An 18,931-nucleotide genomic window follows, 5' to 3' on the forward strand; every position below is an offset into this window, starting at 1 on the left:
AAAATGGCCTCTCTAGGTTCATTCATGGATACCTCCAGCATCAATCCCCCTTGATTTGCCTCTCCTTGTATGGATCGCAGCTTCTATCTTCCTCCAATTCCTGTCTCTCAGGCAAGATTAGTTGTCTAGCAATTTGTCAGTAGTCCCACTCAGATGATATCGGGCAGCTCTCCCCATTTCTAATTGTGTGTCTCCTTATACATCTTTAACCACGCCCAAATTACCTAAATTATCAGGTGCCAGCTTATTGGCTCTTGATATGGATTGGACATCTACTGTACTCCTGTTTACTCTGATTAGTTCCTTTTAGTTACCAGGCATCATTCCTGTGAGTCAGAAATCCACCACTCTGAAGTTGCATGTTTTTACCAGTTCAGTTATGACCTTAAAAACTAATGGACCATGTTATATGTTAACTTATTTGTAAAGCGCACTTACACCAAAGGTAGCTTGGCGCTAAGTATCCAACAGGCAGAGACGATAGCAAAAGCGGAAACTAGAACAAAAGGTTTTTTAGAGTATGTCTAAATGCTAGATGATTCTCAGTGGCCCTAAGAGATTTTGAGATGGAATTCCATAACTTGAAAGCTTCAAAGAGATTTCTAAATGAAAATGGGAGCAGAAGTGGACACTTGCATCTAATGGGGAAAGGTGAGCAATGCCTGGGCTTTGAATCTCAGTTTTAAAGTCAGCTCTAATGAACAGAAATCTGTGCTTTAAATGTCGCAATTTCTTTCTTTGTACATGAGGCCTTCATAAATATCTTACAGCACACAATATTCATTTTTCTCCTGCACCATGCCATAAATGTCCATCTTTAAGTCATACTTTATATTAAACTGGCACAGGCACTGGAATGTCACTAGTAAAAAGTTCCTTTCAATCCCAGATGCAATTGTCTTAATGTTTCCATGCTGCAGAATTAGTTCATTTCTATTTTTCCATGACAGCTTTCTTTTTGTAAACCGTGCCTTTCATTTTTTCATAATGTAATGAAAGGTAGGCCTAATTTATTTTCGTAATTGTGGTTGACACACCTGGCACACTTAATTTTAGGCGTCCTGTTTCTGACAACACTGTTGGTGTATTTGGCAGTGTTGACATTTCCATGCTGGCCTTTCAGTCTGCCAGTCATAATGTGTGCTTTCACATTCCAGGAAATAATTCTGTGTTTCTAGGCCCCCGTCAGCGAGACGCAGTTTCCTTTTGTCCTTGGGGCTGAAACTACACCACTAGTCAGCTGTAACTATTGCATTGCGGTACAGATAGGCAGGAGAAAGAATGTGAGGAAGGACGCACAGCTTGTGGGTGTAGTTTTGTTATTTACCCACACATTGACTACCTATGGATATTTCCACCTGCTACCTGCCCAAAATTCAACCTTGTGGGATCTCTTTGAGATATTTCTATCAAGCAGTAACCCTTACGGTATGATTACAAAGCAGTTTTCTGACATTTAATAGCTCAATTGCAGCTGTAAATAAACTACTGGTGTCCTCGCTTCTGTTCCTTGCACTCAAGGTCTGTTACTAACCAGCATTGGCTAAGCCAACAAGGTTGACTTGTGTATAAGCACTACTATCAAAGGCCCAGTTGCTTAAACCGTTTCCTAGCCGTTTCCATTTTATGGCCAGTCAGTACCGATATGGCAGTGAAAAAGCTTTGCAATTGCTCATTTTAAAGTTGCTTGTGTCGATTGCTTTGTGTTTGTGTGTAGCAAATTGTTGATACAATTAATCAATGATCTTAAACATGTAATTGAAATGCCTTTACTTGCACCTTTTCAGTGGCCAGAAAGAATTTTCAATTGTGAATCTGGTGTTACATCATTGGACTTCTCCACATCAAATCCAAATCTCTTAGCAGTTGGAATGTACAACGGCACAGTCGCAATCTACAATGTACATAACAATTATTCCATTCCAGTAATGGACAGCTGGTAAGTTGGCATCATAATATTCTTGCATATTGGTTTCAAGGTAAGTTGGCTTTAGTGCATAAAAATGGGCATTGAAAAGTCAACATTATAAGGACTTCAATAGTCACTGCTGAAAACTCTTTTGTGCAGACATTGTAATGTGCTTCCTCTTGTCTACGCCTGCTGCCCATTTTCCCCTTGCCAGCTTCCCTACCCATGTCTCTACATGCCGCACAGAGTCAGGAGTTAGGGATTTGCTCAGGCAAGACCGACCAAGACCTCAAAATTCTCAGACAACGATTGGACCCTCCCTTAGGGCTTGTAAGGTTGACACAAATGTGAGCGTGGCTGACAGCCTCAGGAGTGATTAGGCAGGATTTGACCCAAAAACATTTTCTAAATAATCCTTTGAAATAGTTACAACACAATTTTCTGAAGAAATTGGTTGAAAAGCCATAGGACTTCAAGTCAGTTCTGAAAGGGATCAAAATGAGATGGTCTAATACTTCACATGCCATTTCTGCTTCAGTATACAACAGTATATTTATGCAACAAATCCTATATGTGGTGTGGCGAAGGCCCCTGCTTAGCTCTTGGGGCAATAAGTGGGGCCACTATGGGGACTTGGTGCCTTCACCGATTATGTGATCCTAGGCCCGGGGGTAGTGTGGGGAGAAACCCCTGGCTTACCCTACCATGCCCCAGTCATTTGGCACAGGCTTGTCAAAAGGAGAAACCCCAAGGTCCTGTCACTTTAATGGAACTGCCTATTATGGACACACCTTTAAAATCGCCAACCCTCTATTGGTATAATGATACCCAAACCATGCCCCCTTGCTGAATTGAGACTACTCTCGTCCCTAAGCGAGGTTCTGGTACAACAGTTAGAAAGACGTAGATGGTTCCTTTCTATAGTTTATGCTGCAGGTGGGAAAAGCATAGAAATCCCACCTCAACATCCACCTAGTGGTCCTCATAAAGGCACTGCCACCTTGAAGGAAATTGAAGCAGCCGTTTTGTTCCAAAATCCCAACAAGACTACTGGGCTTGATTTATCATCAGCTGATTTCTTTACTCTATGGATGATATTTTCTGAGCAGGGTCTTTTCATGCAATACTGCAGACAGTGAATATTCCTGTATTTTGGTGCTTGGTGCATTAACACTTTTAAGAACATTTGAAGTGAGGACATTGCCGTTTACCACCTGAATTCCTTCCGGAATTCAAAGTCCCATGAGTCGGCCTCAAGCTGTGGGCAGAAGAAATGGAACTAGGTCTACATCAAAACCTAATTGCCAACAGGTGGAGCAGCCAATAGATAATACAAAAACATGAAAAGAGGATTGCCCCAAAATGTGGTACAGCTAATGAGGGGGTCTCAAATATGTGTTCACAAGGAAATACAAAAGCTGCGAGAAATAAATTCAAAGAAAGCTACTAATACTGATTGACTTGGTATCCAACAAATGGATATCCTAACCTGAAACTGACCAGGGTAGCCAAGAAAAACATACAGCAATGTAAAGTCACACCAAACACAACTTATTGAAAAATATATATCACAATTTTTATTACACAAAGGTAAACACATTTAACAAATACACAAAATCCTATGTTTTAAACAAATACATGGTGGATGTATTCTCAACAAATACATGGAGGCAACAGAATTCCACTTCTTTAGTGAATGTCCTGGTTTACCAATGCCTGAAACTTATTGAAAAATATATATCACAATTTTTATTACACAAAGGTAAACACATTTAACAAATACACAAAATCCTATGTTTTAAACAAATACATGGTGGATGTATTCTCAACAAGTACATGAAGACAACAAAGTTCAACTTCTTTGGTGAATGTCCTGATTTGCCATAAAGATGGAAACCAAAAAGTTGAAAAAGGCCAGAGTGAACTAATCAATTCAGTTGATTATACAAAAATATATAAATGCGGTAATACAGGTCTGCCGATTGTGCAGAAATATATAAATGCGGTAGTACAGGTCGTATAAATGCGGTAGTACAGGTAACATCTAGCTGCTAAAAGTGACAGGAATAAGCTAAAGCTTTATCTTTTCCCAGGTGACCTTAATTACGTTAAATGTGCTATGTACATGCTTTAATGTAATGTTTTTTATGAGATGTTTAACTTATGTTTTAATGAAAAAACTGTTTTCTTATTGTTTTAAATCCTTGATGATGATGGTGAATGAAGAAAAACTGTAAGCAATTGCAAGCATAAACTAGCTCCATGTATCAAGTGATATTCATGTATTTCGCTTCAGTCAGAGCGCTGGCAAGCATACATGTCCTGTGTGGCAGTTGAAGTGGCTGGACCAAGAAAGATGCACGCTGGGAGATGACAAAGGGGAAATGCTGATCTCGGTCTCGGCGGATGGAAGAATTACAAGGTGGCACATGAGGAAAGGACTGGAGTCCACAGGTAAGGCCATCCTTTAAAGAAGTTGGCAATGCTGCAAGCATGCTCACCGTGCCATCATCACTTCATTAAACTAATCTCTGCCACCACACGATTAATGTACGAGAACATTTTTTTCTGGAAGTGACCCTCCCATGATGGTTCCTAGACAGATTATCTGCTTTTCTATTTGTATTTATTTTGTTTTTATTAGAGCGTCAAAGCACCACACAATTGATCATAACCGTACAAGCATTAGGAACAATTCAATTCATGAGCATATGTTGTTGCATACTGTATCTAAATGTGCATAGCATAGGGATATTGTTTCATTATGTACCTAAATATGCATAATGCATTATCACTTCAGAGTTCCCAGTAGAAACTATCAGGGTATTTCATGGAAATTCGCACAAAAGTGTCACACGCGGCTGGCGCACAGCGTGCCCGTGCGAATGTATGCGCCAGCCGCGTGCGATAAAATCAATTTCCGCGCACAGCGTATTCATGGATTCTCGCCTCCAAAAGCAGACGTGGCGCAGAGTGGCGCAGCGACCCTGCAGCAGCGCCAGTTACGCCCCCAAGAACGCCCTCGTGCAAGGAAAAGCCATCAAGATCGCAAAACCATCGCAAAGGGCTGCGCCAACCCTGTACCAGTTTACCGGACTGGCAAACAGCAAACGCAAAGCGGGGACGTGTATTACGGGTTTCGGGAACACGCGTGCGCGAGAAGTTTCACACGCGATCTGGCCTGGGGGAGCGTGTGCGTGTATTTCAGAGGTGCGTGAGAAGTTTCACGTGAACGGGCTGGGTGCGTGTATTTCAGGGGTGCGCGAGAAGTACCACACGCGATTGGCCTGGGCGCGTGTATTTCAGAGGTGCGCGAGAAGTTCCACACGGGATCGGGCCTGGGGGAGTGTGTGTGTGTGTATTTCAGGGGTGTGCGAGAAGTTCCACACGCGATTGGCCTGGGCGCGTGTATTCCAGAGGTGCGCGAGAAGTTCCACAAGTGATTGGCCTGGGCGCGTGTATTTCAGAGGTGCGCGAGAAGTTTCATACGCAAATGGCCTGGGCGCGTGTATTCCAGAGGTGCGCAAGAAGTTTCACACGCGATTTCAGCAGGGTACGTGTATTTCAGGGGTGCGCGGGAAGTTTCACACGCGATTTCAGCAGGGTACGTGTATTTCAGGGGTGCGCGAGAAGTTTCACATGCGATTTCAGCAGGGTACGTGTATTTCAGGGGTGCCGCGAGAATTTTCACACGCGATTTCAGCAGGGTATGTGTATTTCAGGGGTGCCGGGGAGTCCTAGATGTGATTTGGCAGTGCGGGTCCTCCCAGGTGTTCCCTGTACACCCTCCACGGCCCCTGCAGGCAGCCCACACCACAGGGGACTACCCTGCATCCCTGGTCATGTCCCGCAGGCAGCCCACCCAACATGGTCATGCCCCCCAGCAAAGGCACATGTCTCCTTGCACTACTGATCACCAACTCATGTCCCCTTGCACCCCCACCCCCAGCATTGCGGGGCACCTGCCAGCAGGCCCCCACTCATGTCCCACTCATGTCCCCCTGAACCCCCACCCCCCAGCATTGCGGGGCACCTGCCAGCAGGCCCCCACTCATGTCCCCCTGCACCCCACCCCCCAGCATTGCGGGGCACCTGCCAGCAGGCCCCCACTCATGTCCCACTCATGTCCCCCTGCACCCCCACCCCCCAGCATTGCGGGGCACCAGCCAGCAGGCCCCCACACATGTCCCCCAGCCAACATGTCATCACAATCTAGATCCCTGGCCTTTATGGTCAGCCTCCAAATGCCAAACACCCACCCGAATATTGCATCCACCCACTTAGAAATGGCAATGACATGACAGAACCCCAATTGCAAGTTTGGAAATGAACACATGTCCCTCACATACACCCAATGGGTGTCAGTGAATTTCAAAACCCATATCATGATATGCATGATACCAATGAGATGATACTACACATTGAAGTTTGATGAAAAAAATGTATTAAAAACAGCATAAATGGACTTAAAAATAAACAAATGACAATGGGAATCAAAAACCAAAAGCAGCATGTCCGTAAAATAATGAAAAACGACAAATCATAATCCAAAGGAAAGGTGTCCAAAGTCACAGTTCAAGAAAGTAAATCCAAGGTAAAAACAAAACCGAAAACCATTGCTCCATGGGTAAATAAAATCCAACAGTCAACTATATACAGATAAACAAACCAGGGTCCATGATCCCAACTGAAGAAATGAAACCTACATAAAAATACTACCTAATAAAAAAACTATATACAAAAATGTGGTCCATTGTCCAAAAGGTCCAAAATAAATACAAAAGCAAAGGAAACCTAACACTAACTACATAACTATTTACAAGGGCAGCGGGCTAGTCCGACGGCTCACTGGTTGTTGACATGGGCCAGGGCATCATCGAACTCCTGTTCAATGGCTTGGAGGCGGGCATGTTCCCTGGCCCCTAGGTCTCGCAGGGATAATGCAGTGTCCAGCTCCAACTCCCTGCGAAGACCCTCGAGGCACTCAGCCCGCCTCAGCGCCCTCCGCATGGAGTCCTCCGCCCTGACCATTGTGAGCCGTTCCTCTGCCCGCTGCCGCTCCGCACCTATCTGCTGGCCCAACCGCTCCCACACGGAAGCCACTCCCATTCCAGGGTTCTCCTGCCCTCTGGCCGATACCTGCATCCCTGATGTTGATGCCCCGGGCCATGATACCTCCCACGTCGAGCCTGCCACTGCCGCCGACGCAACTGCCTGTGCCAGCACGACCGCATCCAGGCTGATGGAATCCACCGACGCCCTCGTGCACGTGCCCTGCACGATGATGCCGTCACATCCTCCATCTGCTGGGGTCCAGTTGCCGGTGTGTCCACCCCTGCTGGACCTCCGACTCCCGACTGTGGCAGGGATGGGATCCCCACCGAGGTGGCTGCATTGGTCGGGGCAGGTCCACAGGGGGCCCTGGTGGCATCTAGGCCGGAAGACTGCATGGAGTACGACTGGCGTACAGCCTCCACAGAGGAGGAGAGGGTCGCCAGAGTGCCCGACACATATACGAGACCCCCGACCATGACCGCTGCCAACTGGGCCACGTTGGCACGGTGCTCTTCGTGATGACGTGCGTGCTCCCCCCGGGAAGTACGCACCTCATCACGAATGACAGCCGTGCGCAACACAACACCAATCAGGACCTTCTCCATACGGCCAGGGGTCCCCTCATCCACAGGTGGAGGGGAGTCAGATGACATGGACATCCCCCCTACCTGCGGACGGGCCTGGGATGGGGCATCCCTGCTGGTGCATGGTGGTGCAGTCACAGTGTCAGGGACAGTGACATGCACAGGCACCTCCACAGCGACCTGTTCGGCCTCCTGCCCCTGGACTGCACCACTTGCACCAGCAGGGATGCCCCCACCAGGCCCCATGTGCGGCTCAGTAGCGGCCTCCTCCTCCTCTGTGGAAACCACCAACCTGGATGGCTCCACACCGTCTTCTGCCGTTGCAGGCCCCTGTGGGGTCTCACCCACCCCTTCCGCTGCAGCCCTGGGGGCATCCCCGCCTCTTAGCTCCACAGCGCCGTCTCCGCCCTCTTCATCACTTTGCGCTGTGTAGAGGGAGACATAGAACACAAGCATCAGGGTACTGTACAATGGTCCCCTAGACAGGAAGCAATAGCAGATGATTGGCACTGTCAAAGATCACTTCAATCATGTCCCTCCACAACACATGGGTCAGTGCAGGCAAAACACATGCAGTAACAGGCATGGCGCATGCTATGGACATAAGCAAACATGTCCAAGGGACTCTTGAAGCATACAATGTTGTTTTTGGACTCACATGCATCATGGGTCATGCCTATCACATGCACACACTTCAACGTACTTTCATCCATCTGGACTCGTACACCCCAGACACAGTGGATGCAAGGATAACTAGGCTGCATCAGTGAATCTGAACATTGCCACAGACATGTGTCATGCATTCATGGCATTCACAAATCACAGACACACAGGTCAGAAACACAGACATGGACACCATACATGTACATGGCATCAGCACCCATCCCTCACCCACCCATGTCCAGGAACAGAGACTGGCATGCTCTCATGTGTCCATTCCGCATAGGGCTCCCCATGTTGCATTTAAACACATACACCAACCGTGTGCTTCACACATTACTGGTCTCACATGCATGACCATGATGTCCCTGCACACACACACGTGTACATGGCCTATGTCACACATACAGGCAAGTATCAGACAACCAGCACACTGCAACATGCCCTGTCTCACACAGCATTCTTGCCCACTTACCGCTCGACTCCAGACGGGTCTGCCTCTCAAGGATCTGGGCATGGAGCGCTGGGCGTACGCGTTCCAGGACCCTCAGCTGGATGGTACTCATGCAGCCCCGGCCACCCTCCACGAGGCGCCGGGCCTTTATGAGGGTCCTGGACCTCAAGTCCTCCCAGCGCTCTTGACTTGCTTGATGTTGCGGGTTGCCACCCCCTCCGCGTTGATGGCAACCACAAAGTCGTCCCAGATCCTGTCCCGTCCTTCCTTGTCGGCGCGTTTTGATCCGAAGAGGGCATCACAATGCCCCAGGACAAGCTCCACCAGGACACCAACTTCCTTCTGACTGAAGCTGGTGGCCCTCTGCCCCTCTGGTTGGGGGTCGCCAGTGGTCTCGGATGGTGTTTGCCCCGACATGGCGACCCCCGAGGCAGGCGTGGGTGGGCAACTGGGTCCTGGGGCTGGGCTGTGGAGCGATAGTATCCCAGTCGGGAGTGTTCTGTTCCAGGGGTGGACACAGCAACTGGACCCCTGCAGATGGCTGATGTGCAGGCACCAAATGGCAGGGCACGGTGGCAGCAGGCAGGCAGGCAGCAGCAGATGGCTCGTGGGAGGCTGCTCGGGGATCTGGGGGGCAGTAATTCGGCCTTTTGGGCAGGAGAGTGGTCTTCCGTGTGCTCACGCGTGGCCAGCTTGATACGGAATGATTTGGCACGTGAAAATTCTACACGTCAGCGTGTAATTCGAGGAAAGGCCCTTAGCGCGTAAGCGCGTCAGCACGCATACGTGATTCCATTGGACCAAAGGCCCTTAGCGTGTATGCGCGTCTGTGATGTATCGCGCACGGGCGTTGCTTTTCGTGGGGTGCGGTGCGTGTGTTTTGCAGGCGTTGGGGTTCACACGCTATTACTTCACAGCGGGTGGGTGTTGGCTATGCGTTCTTCTACACGCAAGACAGACGGTGAGTGGTACCCTGCTCCCCCAGGCCCGATCGCGTGTAAAACCACCCGCGAGCCCCTGAAATACACGTACCCCGCTCACCGAGGCCCGATCGCGTGTAAAACCACCCGCGAGCCCCTGAAATACACGTACCCCGCTCCCCCAGGCCCGATCGCGTGTGAAACTTCACGCGCACCCCTGAAATACACGCGCACAGGCCAATCGCGTGTGGAACTTCTCGCGCACCCCTGAAATACACGCACATGCTCCCCCAGGCCCGATCGCGTGTGAAACTTCTCGCGCACCTCTGAAATACACGCGCCCAGGCCAATCGCGTGTGGAACTTCTCGCGCACCTCTTAAATACACGCGCCCAGGACAATCACGTGTGGAACTTCTCGCGCACCCCTGAAATACACGCACACGCTCCCCCAGGCCCGATCGCGTGTGAAACTTCTCGCGCACCTCTGAAATACACGCGCCCAGGCCAATCGTGTGTGGAACTTCTTGCGCACCTCTGAAAAACACGCGCCCAGGACAATCGCATGTGGAACTTCTCGCGCACCCCTGAAATACACGCACACGCTCTCCCAGGCCCGATCGCGTGTGGCACTTCTCGCGCACCTCTGAAATACACGCACACAAGCTCCCCCAGGCCCGATCGCGTGCGGAACTTCTCGCGCATGTAGAACTTTGGCACACATTTTTTTCCTGCGCAGGGACGCTACCGCCTGCTTTTGTGTGGCGGACATGTATGGGCCTGTGCGCGTCTTTGGCCGTGCGCTGTTTTTCCCTATTCCATTCCATGAATACGTGTTGTAGGCGAGCGTGTGGGCGTTCCGCGCACTTGCCTCCTGTACTTCCCCCGTGACGCCCACATTTTCATGAGTTGTTCCCCATTCTGCGTGTAACGCCCCGTGTTACGCCTACTTTTGTTATGTGCGCCACGCTATGTGCGAATTCGCTGTGGCCTTATCACACGGCGTTCGATGACCTGCGCGCCAGCGTACGCCGCGCTCTTTTTCAGCGCACATCCAATATTTTTCTCGCGCACGGACTTCCATGAATCGATGTGCGCTGGTTTCCCTGCGATTTTCGCACTTGCACTGCGATTTTCACTCTTTCACTGCGAATCGCACGTTTTCGCAAGCTTGCGCCGAAATTTTCGGCGCACATTAATTCCATGAATCGGCCTGAAAATATGGGGAATCAAGTGTTCTTTAACAAGATGGAAGCCTCTTGAATTGATCTCTAAAGAAAAGTTAGACATTTTCTTCCAACTCCTCTTATTTGTACCTCTATGTTATCGCCCACACTCCAAAGAGCCTCTAATAGAATCATTTCCCAGATCCTACTGAACAAATCCATAGATATGACACATTTAATGGTCTTAAAAATAATTTTTGAATGATTTGATTCCATCGCATACTCGTGAACCCTGCGAAGAAGCAACCAAGATTAGAGCTTGACCTTGTATTACTGGTCTCCTACGATCAATGATTTTTCAAATGTATATCCAGGGAGGCAGTTCCATCTGGGCTCGGGTACAGAAGTCCCCTTTATGAGCTTCAGCTATCGCTCAACATCTGCAGGCCCTACAACCATCCCACAATATGAAGAAGGTGTTGTTGCATGCCTGCTGGATGTTGCAGGGATTTTAAGCAGTGTCACAATGTACAACACAAGTTTCGTTTAACATGCTTTTATTATGATTCACAATGTAAGGTCCAAGCTTAATTAACAGCTACAAGTTCAATGGAAATTTACTAAACCTAATAAGGATATCCTGAATAGGCTATTACCCAGGCCAGGTTGGAATAGCTTAAAGTAGGAATATCTTGGAGTTCCCTGTAACTCAGGTTGGTTAAATTGTTTAACATAAAAAGTCTTGAACCTGTCCTTATATGTGGGCCTCATTACGACCCTGGCGCTAATGGTTTAATGGCGCTGTAAAGAGCGTCGGCGCCGTTAAACAATTAGCGCCTGATTACAAGGTCCTTTAGCGGGTTGGAGGCTTTAACTCCTGCTTTTTGCAGGCGTTAAAATCCAACCCGCTAAGGGACCTTGGAACTAATTACGGCAACCGTAATTTACGGTGCCGTAATTAGCGCCTTCCCCATCCCTATTATGCCCTATGGGGCAAAATGGGAATGGGGAAGGTCAAATGGTGAATGGGGAATTACCGCCCCCGCCAACCTTGTGATGGGGGCGGTAATTCCGCCATCCACCATGCCGGATTCCGGCATGGACCATGGTGCTAATAGCACCATGGTCCACCGCCTGGGTCGTAATGAGGCCCTGTGTCCCAACTGGGACACGCTAGTCTAACAATTTAAGTTAAATGGTTCTGAAGAGAAAGTTGTAACCTATTTATTTAGTACTACAACAAAAGAGTTCTCCAAGTTTGGCAAGCAAAGGTGTTCATAGACCTTTCCTTTTAAAGACCATCCCTACTGTAAACAACAACATGTACCAGATGCTAACCTGGCTAGCTCCCTCCTGGAGTTACCTATGATTCTTCCATCTTCAGGATCTTTGTTTAGCACAAATTTCCCCCTCCTCTCCGCTACTGAGCACTTGCTCTGGGGGGCCTACTGCCACGAAGACCTACAATGAAGATTTCCGACCCGGGCCTTCCAACATGGCCGCCGGGTCGCCTCTGTGTAGCTGTGGCTCTACACCTACCTATCAGCTGCTGTCTGATTAGGCCACCATCCCTGAACAACTCTGATTGGCCTGGGGACTTCATCTAAGGGTCTCTACCAACCCTGTCGGGCTTGGGAGGGCTGAGAGGGACACCTGCCGCTACCTCTGCTCGGACCACTACCTTGCTTTGCTGACTACCCCGCATCCACCAGTAAGCCTGCAACCCCCTGCACTTAGCCTGGTCCATCCTCTCTCTGCCATCTCACACCTTCGGACTTACACGTCTCCTAATGTACACCGGGATCAAATCGACTTTCATGATACACCCAGTCTTCTGAACTTCTCTCAAGGTCGCCTTCACGGCTCCAATTGCACGCTGACCTTCTTTCTCATGCTGACCTCTCATTGTTCTGCCCACGATCCTGCACTTTTGGCTCCTCATCCTTGCTAAGAGTGTTATCAAATACTCACCCTTATGGTGAGTGCCCTCCAGCACCCCTTTGTTAATGTAAACACACTGTTAATTCTATTTAGTTTCCTATGCTAAAAGCTTCATGTTCTGCCATCCTGGTCATTCCGTAACGTCTCTTACATCCGCTGCCTTTACATGTGCGTTATAACCCTGCCACCTTATAACCCTATGCGCTACAACCGTACCGCCCAGCCATTGGCCTGTCCTTGCATTGCTTGCTTCTTGAGGAGTTTCGCAACTGGCCATCAACCTCTAACTGTTCTGCCTCATTTTTAGCGATCCTAGAAAGTTGCACCTAAGTGCTTTAAAATCTGTGCCTTTAAGGAGGATCAGAAATGTTGAACCTAGTCGAATATAGATTCGACCTCCTCAGCCAGCCTAACCAATATGTTCCCTTCTTGCTCTTTCCGGTACCCAGAACTACTGATTGCTAACACCACAAAACTGTCCACTGGACCTGACACCTGCTCCCATTCTGTACCTTTGATGTTTCAGCACTTGTAATTTGTTGCAAACCTCGCTTTGTCTCGTAGCCCTGTGCGGTATATGTACTTGAGTCTGCCTACTGCTCACCCGATTTGACCTGCAGCCTGGCGCTGAAGCATATATCCTAACATGTAACAGCTTGATTTGTCCAATAGCCTTGCATTATTCATGTATGCTTATCTTGCCAATATCTTATCTGACTTGACCAGTAGCATCATGCTACAAACTTAACCTTACCTGCCTTAACCATATTGTATCTGACCTGCATCCGTGTACCTTTACCTACCCGCTATGGCTTTGTCACACCTTTCTTTGCCAACCTTGTTGGCTTACACATACCAACTTGTCCTATACACTGCTTGAGGCTACCCCCATACCATGAGGCGAGGCTCTCTAGTCTGTGTAATTCCTACCAATTTGTCCCATATGCTACTTGAGGCTGCCTTCCGTACCGTGAGGTGAGCCGATCTAGTCTGTGTAATTCTTACCAATTTGTCCCATATACTGCTCGAGGCTGCCCCCACGGCCCAGTACCCTGAGGTAAGGTTCTGCAGTCAGTGTAATTCTTACCAATTTGTCCCATGTACTGCTTGAGCTGCCCCCGTACCATGAGGTGAGGCTCTCCATTCTGTGTAACTTTTATCAATTTGTCTCATATACTGCTTGAGGCTCCGCCCTGTACCATGGGTCGAGGCTCTCCAGTCTGTGTAACTCTTAACAATTGTCCTATATGCTGCCTGATGTAGCCTCCTTCACCCTGATATTAGGTTTTGCCAATGATATCTGTAAACATATTTGTCTCCTTGCACTTCACCTATGTACCATGCTCTTTCTGTAACTAACGACTAGATGCCCCAGGGCTTTGTGCGCTGAAATAAATGCAAAATAAATAAAATAAATAAATTCACTTGGCATTACCTCATATTCCTTTAACACATCAACCTTCTCTGGTATATCCATGACCTTGGATTCACTCTGAATTCTCTCAGGTTTCTCCATGACCTCAGATTCATTCAGCACAACCTTCTTGACTTCATCTCAGAGGTCTCTCTATAACCTTGGATTTACTGAAGAGTTCTCGATGGACTCTCCATAACCTTGGATTTACTCAGGCTTCTCTCTGGTCTCTCCACAACCTTAGACTCATTCAGCACAACCTTCTTGACTGAAATGTTTATTTCTCTCCCCCTTTCAGGCAGACGATATTCTCCACCTTCTGTCAGGGTTTCTTTTACTCAGACTGCATGAGGGTAGCCTTCGCCTTCAGGCCGTCGCCCTGGTATGCGGTTTGGCAAGCAGGATCTCTGCTGAGGCCCTGTTTTCAATGCAGCACATGTCCTTCTGTTAGAACCTCTGGCATAGCCTTGCTAGACCAACCATTGCACAGCTGGCAACAAAAGCACCATCTCTCCCAGGCATTAGCCTCCCCTGTATCTAGGGAGCAGATACAAGCACACCTGCTTCCTCCCAGTCTTCGCCATTCACTGGTGTGTTCTACCTTCTCTAACAGCACTGAGCCGGTTCCTGATTTCCTAAGCTGGCCCCGGATTGGTCCTTCTATGTTGTGGCTTAATTTACATATACTATTGATGCTTCATTTGAAAACTGCACTTATTATTACTTATTATTACTTCCCTTTTGCAGGATGCATGCCTTTACCTCTTCAGCATTCACGTTGCCAGACAATCACTTAGTCACATTTACCTCTTTAAATCATTACTTCTTCTGTCTTCAACTTCTCCTAACATTCACTTTGTCATTTAAAGGAGTGATCCCCAGCCCCTGCTATCACTATCTGCCCTGAGCCTTTAAACTAGCATTGTGCCCACTGTGCCATTTTGGATTTTTAATGTGAACAGACGCTCCCGCGCAGTGTTCATACAAAATTGTTGTGATCAAATTTTGTTGATTCAGCCAACTTGGAATGTCCTGATCCTTGCTTTGCAGGTACGATGCCTGGGTTTCTTGCAGAATGCATTCCAGCCATGTTCAGCATTCACCTCTCCTTTGATCTTGAAGTCCGTTAGTGTTGCAATCAGGTTTGACTTCATGATACCCAGTCCAAACATTCTGAGCCTTCAAAATGAGTCTAGTATTATACTTTGGGAAGCATTTACAATTTCCAGGTTCCCTATTGCTAAGACTCTAATCCTTCTGTGGCATACTGGAACATGTAGTCCTGGTTCATATTTTTTTTAAAAAGGTGCATTCTTCTTAATTAAGGAAAGACCACCTCTTTTGAGGTGAAGGCGAGTCCAGGCAATCCCACTCTGGAAGGCACATCAGGTGAGACCAACTCAAGTTTGCTCATACAAAAGGATGCAGTGTTTCCCCAACTCACCACAATGGGCAATCAAGGGACAGACAGTGCAAGAAAATGGAATAATGCACGTTAAGAGCAACTGGAGCTAGGAAACGGAGAGTGACACCGACCCCCACACCTACCATAGTTGCCTGAAACCAAGCTGGCTCCCTCCCATGTAGTGGTGTGACATCGACCCATGCTGAGTGGTACTGCTAGGTACTTTTATCACAGAGATAGGTTTGGGAGTAACGGCAACATAGATTGCAGAGTGTTGCTAGTGTACAACAGATTTTCTGGAACTCTTAGACCTTGAATCCAGGGTTCTGGCAGACTGTAGCATAGATGGGGTGATGAATGGCAGTAATACAGGTGAATGGCTGTCCTGCAGGTCCTTCGAGATCCATTCAAAGGATGGGGCTTCTCACGATATGAACGGCAGTTCAGACGTGTAAGGGGGTAGATGATTTGGTTCCCTTGACCACGGCTATTCTAGGGGGCAGATCTGTCCAGGCCTCCCTGTGGTAAGCACACTGATGGCCCTCTTCAAAAGGAACAAAACCTACAATGATAAATACTGGACGGATGGAGCAATCCCCATGAGAATGTGCCTGATGCGGAGGAGGGCTGAGACGTCAGGGTTCAACATTCGTACAATGGGTATTCCTCCTGGAGTTAATAAAAAAGGATTATGGTGAAGCTGAACAGAAGGACAGCAACAAAAGGTACAGAGATGTTGGTGCAGCCTGTGGTGTGCTGAGAACACCAAAGATGTGGAGTGGGCAAGGCTATAGAGTTGAACAATTACAAACATATTTTATTCTAAGGAATCCAGGGTTTCTCTTAAGCCTCTAAAGAACACTCCCTCCTGCCTTCCCCATGGTGGGCAGTACCCTTAAAGGAGACAGGGGATTTATTTAATAAAAGGGAAAGTCCTTGGAAGCTAAAGCACACAAAGGGAATGTGAGTGTTTCCACCAGATCAAGAAAAAGTGGGATCCCCTATTCCTAAGAGTGAGGTAAAGAAGAATATGGGGCCTAAATGAGTGCAAACTCTGGATTAATGTGGGGTGGGTTCTATTTCAGAGGTTTGAGTTGCCCTTTGTTGAGACTTGGCTATACTGTCCATTTACTTCATTTTTCAATTTTTTGTAGATCATTTTCCCCCCATCTTTTCACTTTTTTATGCTGCTTCCCAATTTAAACATACATTTCCTTTCCTAGCATTCTTTTTCGCAATAGTGGGTTCTCAAAGTATTTTTTAAAATTGGTGACTGTACATGTTTGGAGAGCACTGCCGGAGAAAGGGATCACTGGAGAAAGACAGTTTCTATGGAGACTGTGAGAAACCAGAAGGTGTCTCACCCGCTAGTCCCCGGGGGTCTCTCTCTCTCTCAGGTGGCCAGGGCATGAACATCGCCTTTCGATCCAGACCCTGGGTATGGACCTGTGCGGGAGGATCACCTGGGTGATGCGTCTTCAGGGAGTGGGATTGGGATACCTGATGGCGAGAAGCGGTATCCCCCTCCCTATAACACTTTTACCCCATCCTACCACCCCCCTCTATCACCCACACCATTCCCTTCACAAACACTTTGACATGGACAGCCCATTCTGGGAGAAAACCGACTTGCACCCGAGCATTGTACCTGACATGTCCCACTACTATGGTCAGACAAAGTCAGGCAATTACTGGTAATCACTCACACCTGACGTCTATTAACCTTCCCCACACAGATAAAAGGCGGAGCACGAGAGCAGACTCTAACCAAGGCAAAGCACATGAAGGAAGATTAATTTTCTAATAGCAGCTGCATGAGGGAAGAAAGACGGCAAACCAAGAAAGGTACACAAGAAGGGAGATAACCTTGACCTTTCCAGCGAGAAACGGTTGCTTTCCAGAACCCTTCAGAGTACAAAGCATAAGGCCAGGAATCTAAACGGAAGAATCCTGTATTGGGTGTCGGAGATACCCTGGGCCCTCCTGCATGGCTGACCGAGTCGGGGATGATCAGCAGCCGCTGTGGTACCGCCCTTGGCTCCAAGATCAAGGCAACGCCTGAGAGATCAATGCAGCCGGTGAGTTGGGGAAACCGATGCAAGACCGGTCTGTGTTGAAGTCAAGGTTGCAAGCGGCAACATTGTATAAAGAGTGCAAGAACAAAGATTGAAATGTGTGTGATGAAAGACACAAGGGAATCTTAATTGCTGATGGATGTTTTGAACATTTAAGGAGAAAAATATGATACCAGTGACAGAATGATTCGGCACCACATGGTTGCTCTATCATAGGTCTCTGTAAGGCATCCAGCCAAGAACTGGCAGAAACGAAAGTAAGAACATTGTGTGAAGTCAACCGAAGTGGTCAGATGACAGTTTAAGCAAAATCCATTGCACATTCAAAAGTCTTCGATTCTTTATATCAAGAGGAGGACGTAGAAAGTAAGATGACATGGTCCGAGCCCAAACGAGGGAGACCAATTGTGAACATTGTTTAAAGGGGACCGAGCCCAAACGAGGGAGAGCCATGGTGCGAGCCCGATTGAGGGAGACCAATTGTGAACATTGTGTTAAAAAAGGGGGTGCAAGCATGAAGGAGGGAGACCCATGATGAACACTGAAAACGAGAACTTGTGAATGTAAAATTCTGATAAGAAAGGATCTTTGGTGCTTGTTTTTTTACGACAGGTCCTCTGCAGTAAGAGACTGGATTGCAATGGGTTTATTAGTATAGGCCCTTTTATTTTGACAGAAACTCAATTAGGACTGTGCTATTATTATTTGATGGTCATAGCTTGCATCCATCCTTAGATTTAAGGTTGTATAGGCGTTTAACCAACCCATTGAAGTTCAATAAACACCCGTGAACTGTGATCATTTGTGTCTGTCTTCACTGTTTGATACCATGCCTTCCTTACAAGACTGTAGGTGCCTTTCCCCATCTTACTACGTGTTAGAGAAAAAGACCCCCTTGTCGGGGAAAGAGTCACTGAGACCCGGCTGCAAGAGTTCAAAGGATGGTTTTTTTCTCCAGCTAGGAAATAACCCAAAAAACTCTCACCTCATTACATCAGTACCAACATTTATATTAGTTAAAGTAACTCTAACAAAAAATACTAAATGGACCCAATTGGCCAGACGGTGTGGTGCTGTAGGTGTGGGTAGCATCTCTTCCTCCTGGTTGGCTGAGTAGCTTACGGACGTCAAACATCTTGTGCTTCATGCAGGTCAGGGTCCGGTCACTGTGGTCACTACCTAAGCTAGTATTGTTGCACACTAAATGACAAATTATTTACAACATTTTATGCTACTTGTCACATTTCTACATAGTTACACACAATGATTATGGTCAGTACAATTGGGTCATTTGTGGCTTTAATTGAAGGCCTTGACCTTTATTGTGCGTGCAAAAGAATCAGACTATGT

The 18,931-nt window shown here is 47.6% G+C and overlaps 1 protein-coding gene across 2 annotated transcripts in view; it reads left to right on the plus strand.

The window, feature by feature from the left end:
- Positions 1-18,931, plus strand: part of DNAI4 (dynein axonemal intermediate chain 4) — a 779,679-nt gene that overhangs the window by 512,073 nt on the left and 248,675 nt on the right. For both annotated transcript variants that reach the window (XM_069641948.1, XM_069641947.1), the window contains 2 exons: positions 1,788-1,939; positions 4,206-4,363. In XM_069641948.1, the coding sequence (XP_069498049.1) occupies positions 1,788-1,939; positions 4,206-4,363 (310 nt within the window). The remainder of the gene's footprint in view (positions 1-1,787; positions 1,940-4,205; positions 4,364-18,931) is intronic.

This window comes from Ambystoma mexicanum, chromosome 1q, assembly GCF_040938575.1.
Source record: "Ambystoma mexicanum isolate Mex_15411 chromosome 1q, UKY_AmexF1_1, whole genome shotgun sequence".
Lineage (NCBI taxonomy): Eukaryota > Metazoa > Chordata > Amphibia > Caudata > Ambystomatidae > Ambystoma > Ambystoma mexicanum.